Genomic DNA, 9569 nt, shown 5'->3' with positions numbered 1-9569 from the left:
AATTATAGTGTAAATGAAATTAAATTAAAAAAATAAAAAATATGGTTTTTTCATCGCATGTCAAATAGTGAAATTTCACTTAGAGATGTTTCTCCAGTAATAAGAGTATTCTACAGCCGATTTTATCCAAAATCAGAAACGTGGTATACTATACGTAAAGATCTCTAAATTTTTTACTCTTGGCCACGAAAACCTTACCACTCAACATTTTCAAGTATTGTGCATATTTGACTACACTTTATAGATATATTTACAAGAGTTAAGAGTAGTAAACTATTACAAAGGTTATGGAAAGTTTATTTATTGGGTTTTTTAAATATATTTATACAAATGGTTTACATACAGTGCTTTATTTTATTATTCCATAAATAAATTTACAATAAATTACTGAAATGACTGTAAAACGTGCAGTAAGCTGCTCTTCTTCTGTGCTCAAATATTCGGCATCGTATAGATTTACTATCTAACGAATTCCTTGCAGGTGGACAATATTTTATCAGCGCGAATTTTTACAATGAAGAAAGTACATATTGCTCATATTTTTGCTTGAGATTAGCATTTTTGAGAAATTATGTATATCTACACATTTGTTTTCTTTTAGGTCTGTACCATGACAAAGAGTATGTTTTTAATATATATGGTTGTTTTTGTTTCATATTCAAGCATATTTTTTGATATTTCGTTGTGGGCTATTTGTATTGTACTTACCACACAGAAATGTTAGTAATAATTTTGTTATATTTTTATCTGCCATGATTTTGTTCTGCTCTTAGGTTCATAAATTACGCCCAGGTTTTTATTACCTTCTCGAATTGAAATCAATTGAAAACGCAATTTAAAAAATCACCAATATTTTATTTATTTATACTGGTTATCTAAAAAAATCCAATTTATAAAAACTTATAATTTTTGAAGGATGACATTTGGTGTGGATCCAGATACACACATAGATTCATTAGAACAAGCCGAACTCGCAACTGTTGAGGGAACATCCAAATGGTCATGCAAGTTAACAATTACAGGTACACACAAAGAAAACAAAAACATATGTATGGACATTTATATTTTTTCATTTAAAAGCTGCACAACATGGTGCTTAAGTGGGAAATATAATAAAAAAAATTGCAGTACTTAATTGAACCCGTAAAGTCCTTATAACTAATACCTAAATCACCCTGCCAGTAATGCAATCATTAAACACATTTGTTCCAGTCATCTGAAATGTACTATTATACCAGTTTATCATCAAGTCGATTACTACAAAAAAATAAAAAATAAAAAACAAGCTTCCTATACTATAAGAAACGTTGATTTTGTACATCTTAGTCTTCGAGTATTTTTAATTTCTATAATCATTTAATTTGTATATGTATATAATGTTGGAGTAAGAATGTATAAATATATACTTTGAGTATATTCAAAAAAGTTTCAGTGGCTACCATAATGCAATGCTCACCTTCACACATCTAAGTATATCGTTTTTTTCTGAGAGATCTACTTCTTCAAGTTTCTTTAAGTACGCAGGAAGTAATGAAAATGTCTACATTTTCGCTTACACATAACTATCTCGAATCGGTTCTTGTTTTAAGCATTTTTACTACTTACATAAATCGATCTCATGCACTTTCCCTCTTTGTCCATCTGTCTACCTAACGCTTTGTAGCTAGCAAATATGTATGAGAATAGGCCAAAATCGTCTTCAAAAATTATTGTTATGAAACCAGAGATATGACCAATTCACATGGAACTTTTGCTTCGCTTTGCGTCAGACATTTAATTTGATAGAGAAATTCGATATACGCTTTTGTATGAGTACGTTGTTAATATCTGACTGTTTTTTCCTGGCACATAAACGGTTTATGGGGCGTATGGCGTTAGGTGTTTTGCTATTATCTTTGTAAAATCTTTGTTCCAAAGTTGTATTGTCCTTGATACTGGGAACGCCTTTTTGCGGTATGTTTTTCTTAGCATGACTTCCGAGAAAACTTTGTACTAAAGCGGTATCATCCTCCATACCTAAAACCCCGAATGACAAAGTAATTGAATATTTTGAAAATACTTCAGATGATCGAAAGCCGCTTAGAATATTTCTAACAAAAAAAAAAAATCATTTTAGAAAGGCTTAGTAGGGCAATAAAAAGTGCTTTTGCCATTCTCGTTTATTGAAGAGCGATTGGCCTCTTCTGTATTTTCGCACTATTGCCCTAAGTTATAAAAAAAATTATAAAAATAATAATTAAAGGAATATTATTGCATGTTAATCGCTACTTTCCTTAGTAAAGAGTTATGGGCCACATTAAGTAGGGTGACATTTTTATAAAAATCGTATGTTTTTTAAGTATAAATCGGAAGTCTTATCAAATTTTGTAAATCATTAATCAATGTTTAAATCAAATTATTAGAGTTTTAAATTTTTTGACAAAATTCTGAATTACAGAACTTTGAAAGCGAAGGTCCCAGTTTATTCTTCTGTGCTGAATATGCCCTTTTCTAAATTGCCAAATGTGCAACGAAAACACTTGATTAGCATTTAAATATTTTTTTTTTTACATTACAACAAACAAAATAATACTATTTTTGTTTACCTTAAATTAAATAAATATTTTTGTAAACTTTGCAATCACCTGATTCGAAGATCATTTAAAATTAGCTCAATAGGCTCTTTACGCACTTACATGTCGAAATTACTACAACCTGCTAAAACTCTTTAAACACGTGCTGAACTTTACATATTCGCAACAAAACTGCCAAACTTTATCAAAATAAATGCAGTTGACCAATGGTCACCATTAAGCCAGTAATAGTAAGAATCTGCCCCAGTTTACCGTATGCGTTCATTCACATAAAAAGTTTTCGGTGTGAAACCGCTTTGTCCAAGTGGCAGTCGCCATTTTTATTAGAGAGAAACATGGAAAGCTAAGTGTTCAGTGGTATAGTTAGTTTAGTATGAACTATCACTCAAAGCGAGGAAAGTTGTATGTGAATGGGTCAATAAAGAGATGCCCAACTCATCTGTCATTTGAAATGAGAGAGGAATTACTAAACGCTAAAACCTTCTGAACTCAGTCAACTGTCAAAGTTCAGGAGAATTTGACGTTTAGCTGGGGAAAAATAGGTACGGCCCGGTTGAAATCCTACCAAATAATATGTTAATGGAGAAATTTGGTGGTGCTGTTCAAAATCACTAAGAAAAGATTTAAAACAATAAAAATTAGGAAAAACACGAATTTGAAATTTAAGTGATGAAATTTTTTGTAATATCATGCTTTGTAGTATTAGTTTTAAATTGCATATGATAACAAGCATTTCTAATTAAGAGATAGTACGTTTAATTCTCTTTATTAAGTTACAAAGTGTATTTTTGGAATTTTTTTCCTATGTGATATTTTACCTCTAACTCATTCACTCACGTAATTTTTCAGAACGAATCGATCGAGGAATATTTTTGATCCGTTTATTTAGACATAAAAAAATGGCGGCAGAACTGGAAGTTGACGAAGCAAAATCAAGAATCTGCGACCGACAAACAAAACGCGAAAATTTCTGCACGAGAACTTGCACAAAATGCTATAAGGTCTCAATGCACGTTCCTGGATACAATCGGCGAAGATTTGAAGACGCGCTTTTCTAGAGTAGAGTAGAAGTATTGAATGGATTTCAACTGAGTTTGCTGCTTTCAGAAGAAGATGTGCTTTGAAAGATAAAGAAATGGAAAATCTTATTGAATATTTGATAGATAGATTCAAAATCCTTTGGTCGTGTGAAGTTTGAGACTCAAAGGTGAACCTGGAGGAAGAACCAAAACTTAAAAGACTACCAGTTACCAACTACTGCATTGGAAACGTTGAAGAACTGCAATGTTGACCTAAACCCCATAATTCCGACATTTCTTCTCATACAAGGAGTGTTCCAAAGTGAACAGGTCTATTTGAATCTTGCGCCCCCTGGATCTGAATCTGCTATCTTTATCGATTGTCCAGTGAGAACATTTCATCGAATGGAAGTGAAGTTATTGCGTTTTAAGTGTCAGTATGTTTCTTTATTGGTGCGGAAATGAGCTTCTATTAAAGAGGCAACAATAAATTTTGTTTTAAAATTTGTAAAACTTTTACCGAAACATTTCAATTGATGAAACAAGTTTATGGCGATGATTGTCTATCCCGTAGCAGAGTGCACGAGTGGTTTCAACATTTTCAAAGTGGTCTTGGGGACATAAATGACGATCAACATGTGTACCAATCAAAATCCGTGATCACCGGAAATTTCATCGAAACTGTGAGTGAATTCATCGTAAATCAGCCGAGCTCATCATTGAAATTTATGGAAATGAAATTGAACATCTCCAAAACATCGATTTATCGCCTTTTGATCGAACATTTATGCTTACGAAAGGTGTGGGCACGGTTTGTTCCGCAAAAATTTACTGATGACCAAAAATTGCTCAGAATCCGTCTCATCAATCGACACTTGTGACCGATTATTTGAGCAAAAATTACGTTTTACCCATTAACCACTGCCTTTATTCAATTGATATGGCACCGTGCGACTTTTTCCTTTTCGGAAAAATGCTTTTTCTCATGAAAGGAGAGCATTATGCACACGTAGAGGCCCTTCATTTGAATAAAATAATTTAATTTTGCCGAAAAAACCATTTGTTCTGTTTCCGCCGCATAAAAACGTGGCTGAGGACGAACGAGCTTCAAGATAGATTGATCGGCACGGCGTTACTGCACAAGCATCATGACATCGAAGTCACTACAGAAGAAGTTCTCGAAATATTCTCAAAACTTGACCCACATCGATTTGTTTTGTGAAATTTTTCTATTCAATTCAGTATTATACATTGCAATAAAGTATGCCACCCGCACATCTACGATTAATAATGTGTTTTTTTTTTTTCAATTTATTTATTATAATAGTCTTCATATTTCAAGTTTATTTATTACCCTAAAACCAAGACGCTCTCACACTGATATAAGTTGGGCATTCCTTTATCCCCGATAAAGCTCTCAGTGTACGTAGACGACCCAAAGCATTTCATTAACTCTGCCTCGACAATGAATTTTCCAAGTTATAAGTATATTTTTTTTAAATTTTTCGAGCCTTGTCTATCGTGAAATTGTCATTACAGCAAGCCTGCTTAGTCTTTGATATTTTTTATATAAATACTTTGGGTATGAAATAGCCTAAGCTAGAGGTGCCGAATTTTTGCTTTTAAAATTTCCTCGGGAATTTTTGTGATCTGCACGAATCGTGATTATAGTGTACAAGTACATTGTATAAATCAATCACATAAAGATATAATAAGGAGCAAAACTGCATTGTTCTCACATTTCAATTACTTTGCAATCTTTCAAACAAAAAAAAAAAATGTTTGTTAATATATTTTAATGACAATGTGGTGCCACGGTTGTAAATTTTTCTACAAAATGTATACCCTGGTATCTTTTATTTGAGTCGCAACAGAACTTTGAAACAGTTCTTAAGCAAAACTGCACCAACATTAGTTTGCTACAAAATTTACGTATTGTTTATTTCTACAATTAAATAAGTTTTGTTCGGTAGTTTGTTACCAGAGTACAAGCTAACTTCGATTATATAAAATGGCATAAAAGTATACATTTATTTATTTAATACCCAACCGGATACTAGAAACTTTCTCGAGGCACCGTTAACAAAAATGAATGTATGTGTTCGCTTAGCTCTGCTGCTTCCAATCTGACATTATATAAAATTGTTTATCGCTAAATTCAAACCATAAAAATTAGATAAATGGGCAACGGACATTTCTGTTTAAAAACGATCAGCTCTTATTTGCGTATGATCTGATTTTAAATATGTATAAATCAATGTTACGTATTCATTCTATGCTACAAACCTATCTTAACTATAAAATCTGAATACTTTCCTTTCACAAGTTTCAAGTACATAATTATCAAACATTCAGAATATATTTGTAATTTGTATAATCATCAGTTTACAATATACTTATGACGTAAGTTTGCGAGCTTAATCGTGTTCTTCTAAACATCCTTAATTGCCTCTGGTTACACCTTTTATTGCTATATAACTCTAATTCTATATACATACGTAGCTGTTTGTGTTTTGCTCTTACTCGTCTTATGTTTTATTTATTTTGGATGACACATACACAGACATATTATATGAAAATAAAACAAGTGTATAAATAAAAAATGTTTGATAGCCTGAATAAAACATCTATATATGTACATATGTTCTAAATGCTGAATGAATGACTATTTAAACCTATTTAGTTTTTAGTACTATCAAATGTCCTTAATTAAATTAATTATAACTACGTTTATTATCACTGATTCCTAAGCAACACTAACATACGACTCACATACCGATCATATGCAAAAAGCATCTCATTTTTACTTGCAATACCAGAATATACATATATATGCTCCCACATTTTACGATATATAATATATATGCTTAATGTTTATAATATATAAATAAAAATTATTTTTTGTAATATTTATTTACCGTCTGTCCGTGTACTTATACAGATTTAAGAATAATAAATAATCCTTCAGATATGTTATGAACCATTTTCAGCAGCCTTTAGTAATCCGTATTAAATTATTGAAGTTTAATTCATTTACTAGCATTTTTTTCTATTTCTTATCACATAAATACTTATTTTTAAATATGTATAAATCAAAATAAATGAAACTGAATAAATTCAGTATTCTTTTCAATGACAATTAACATCATATAAGTGTTTTATAAATATTAAGTAATCAGCCATCCACTATAATTCACTGAGAAATCTAGACCCACTCAATAGAAAATATGTTATTACTACGTATTACCTCTTTGAAAAATAATAGTATTTAACTTTGTTGTTTCAACGGCAGAAAATATTCCTTATATTGACACATAGTGCCGAATTGACAGACCTTGGCCGAATAAAAATCCGGGGCCGTTCCGATCCTGAGGCCTGACTGTCGTGGGAACGGATTAAATTTTGTTTTACGTTGCTGTTACACAAACAAGAAAATTGATCACTCAAACAAGTTTTCAAAACTGATTTAATATGATAGCCACGCAAGTAACTTGATTAACAATAATCGTTTCAAAATGCCATCGTCATGGAAAAAAGCAACTTTAGAGTATATTCTAAATTATTATTTTTTGTTCTGACATTCGAGGGACACAGAAATTTCTGCAGAAATTGATTGATATACTTATATTTTGATATCAATCCTTGAATGTATGAAAATATTCATATTCTTGATATTTTTTCGAAAAAATTTTGATCAGCTGTGTTAGCTTGATCGTCAAGTGGCCTAAATTCCAGTTCGTGAAATGTGAGTGCTACATGAAATCAATTTCTTAATCGAGAATTGTTATATAATTATTCGAGAGTTTAACTCGATTTCCGAAAAAGTTCTTCTTGATTTTTCTCACTCTAGGGTATCCTTCATTAATACCCTAAATTCTGTTTTTTAGTTTACGTTGATTACTTATGTACTTTTAATTGAATTATTATTTTTGAAATCTATTTAGCATCCTTATTTTCCATTAGTCTATAAGAACTAATGTTCATAGACTTAACTAAATAAATAAATAAATAAAATCATTTTTGCTCAAGTAGGCCATGAAATTTACTGCTGAAGTCATATCGTTATATAGATTCAGTTCTTATATAATATTTACTTCCAACTTTTACTAGTGGCGAAAGGACTAACGGTCTGTTTGACCAAAATCAAAGTATTGATACATAAATATTTTTCGTTATTATGTTAGCATAATAACCGTGTTGGAGAAAGCGAGAATAATAATTAGTAACTCATATGTAGTTGCATTTCATGATGAAATTTGCTTTAAATTATGACAAATAATTTTATCACTTATACATATATCGTACAATGTTTAGTGTATCCTGGTATGAAGTATAAAACTTCTTAAGGTTTTCTAAAAATTTATTGTTGTAAGAATATTGAATTGGCTATATTTTTAATATTATGCAATTGATAAATTGTGAAACAAATTAAAAGACATTCTGTGAATCGATACAGATATTTTTTTTTAACATTTAAGTTCATTGAAGATTTAATTTTTTAATGTTTTTTTTTAACTCACCTTACTTTAGACATTTATCGAAAATAAAAATTATTTTTACAGCAATAAATAAAACTTTATTCTATTTAAAAAGATGAAAAAGGATATCTACAGAGAATGCTTCCGTTTTTTTCTTCTTCTTTCTTCCTTGAAATACCGATTTTGATAAATGAATAAAACGTAGAAAATGCACCTACAAATAATGTGTGGCTCACTTCGTTTCTTATCAAATCGAATATTTATACCACAAGTATTTAATATGCATATACATACATAGGTATAAATAAATCGTTATATACTCGTATTACGTACATTACTATAGAGTAACGCTAAGGCTTATGTATTGAAAACATATAACAGTTGATGTATGTATTTTCAAGTAACTCACAAGATATTGAAATTTGTAATTCCTTCAAAATATTACAAATAAGATATTTATAGAATTTGCATTAATTACTTGCGAAATTTCTGTATTTGAATCAAAGGCTTTATTAGTATGCTATCGTTTAATTCGATTATTGGAGATACCTATCCTGCAGTGGACCAACAATTTTCACTTAAATTTCATATCTGTAATCAAACTTAACAGCGAAACATCAGTCTTATAATATACATGGTCGTTTTCTTAATATCTGGTTATCATTTCAGTTTGTCTTTCAGCTAAATTCTGGAATAAAAGGTTCTTTCCCGAAAGAAGGAGTCTTCGCTAATTAACTAAAACTGAATTAACAGATGGCTGCGAACGATACATTGGGAAAACGATCTTTACGAAATAATTTTCTAATAAAATATTGACTGCTCCATATTCGAAAATATCAAAATTTGAGACATCAAAAATAAAAAACACCAATAGTTTGTTTGAAAAAGTACAGCTTATTATTTGTTTTAACGTAGTTTATTGACTGCAAACAAAATAATGTTACATACACATATGTTTAATGAATGCGACTTTCATCAAGTATTGTAATATTATAGTCAACATGGAATTTTTAAAATTTTGGAAACATAGTTTATACATAACATTATCAGTGGCAAATTCATAATTTCTTCCTTTTTTACATAATTTTAATATTGGTGTTACTTTGTAAATTATTCTGAATTGAGTAAAAATCCCCAATTTTAAGGGGCTTTGAGATAATTTAAAATTCTTGGAAAACCTCAAATGTATTTTTAATGACTTTTTTATTAAGAGATTTTATACATCGAACCACACTCGTTGCACAAACTTAAACCTTGTCCGACCCAATCTAACATACGCAATAAACTCCTGGGACAGCTAACGCGGGATTTGCTAAGAATTCGGGGCGCTATGACACCATCTCAATTCATTTCATATACCTAATTTTATTATTAAAAAAATAATGTGAACCCTAAAAATCTTAACTTCTTCTTCTTGATTGGCGTAGTCACCGCTTACGCGATTATAGCCGAGTTAACAACAGCGCGCCAGTCGTTTCTTCTTTTCGCTACGTGGCGCC

At 30.6% G+C, this 9569-nt stretch overlaps 1 protein-coding gene across 5 annotated transcripts in view; it reads left to right on the top strand.

Annotated features, from left to right (window-relative positions):
- LOC108976539 overlaps positions 1–9569 on the top strand; it is a 78696-nt gene that overhangs the window by 39552 nt on the left and 29575 nt on the right. For 3 of the 5 annotated variants that reach the window (XM_018945728.1, XM_018945727.1, XM_018945733.1), the window contains one exon: positions 916–1022. The exons of the other annotated variants lie outside the window; for them this stretch is intronic. In XM_018945728.1, the coding sequence (XP_018801273.1) occupies positions 916–1022 (107 nt within the window). The remainder of the gene's footprint in view (positions 1–915; positions 1023–9569) is intronic. 5 annotated transcript variants of the gene reach the window in all.

The sequence above is a fragment of the Bactrocera latifrons genome, unplaced genomic scaffold (genome assembly GCF_001853355.1).
Source record: "Bactrocera latifrons isolate USDA-ARS-PBARC rearing strain unplaced genomic scaffold, ASM185335v1 scaffold_773, whole genome shotgun sequence".
In the NCBI taxonomy this organism is placed as follows: Eukaryota; Metazoa; Arthropoda; class Insecta; order Diptera; family Tephritidae; genus Bactrocera; species Bactrocera latifrons.
This window is presented reverse-complemented; position numbering and strand designations above follow the sequence as displayed.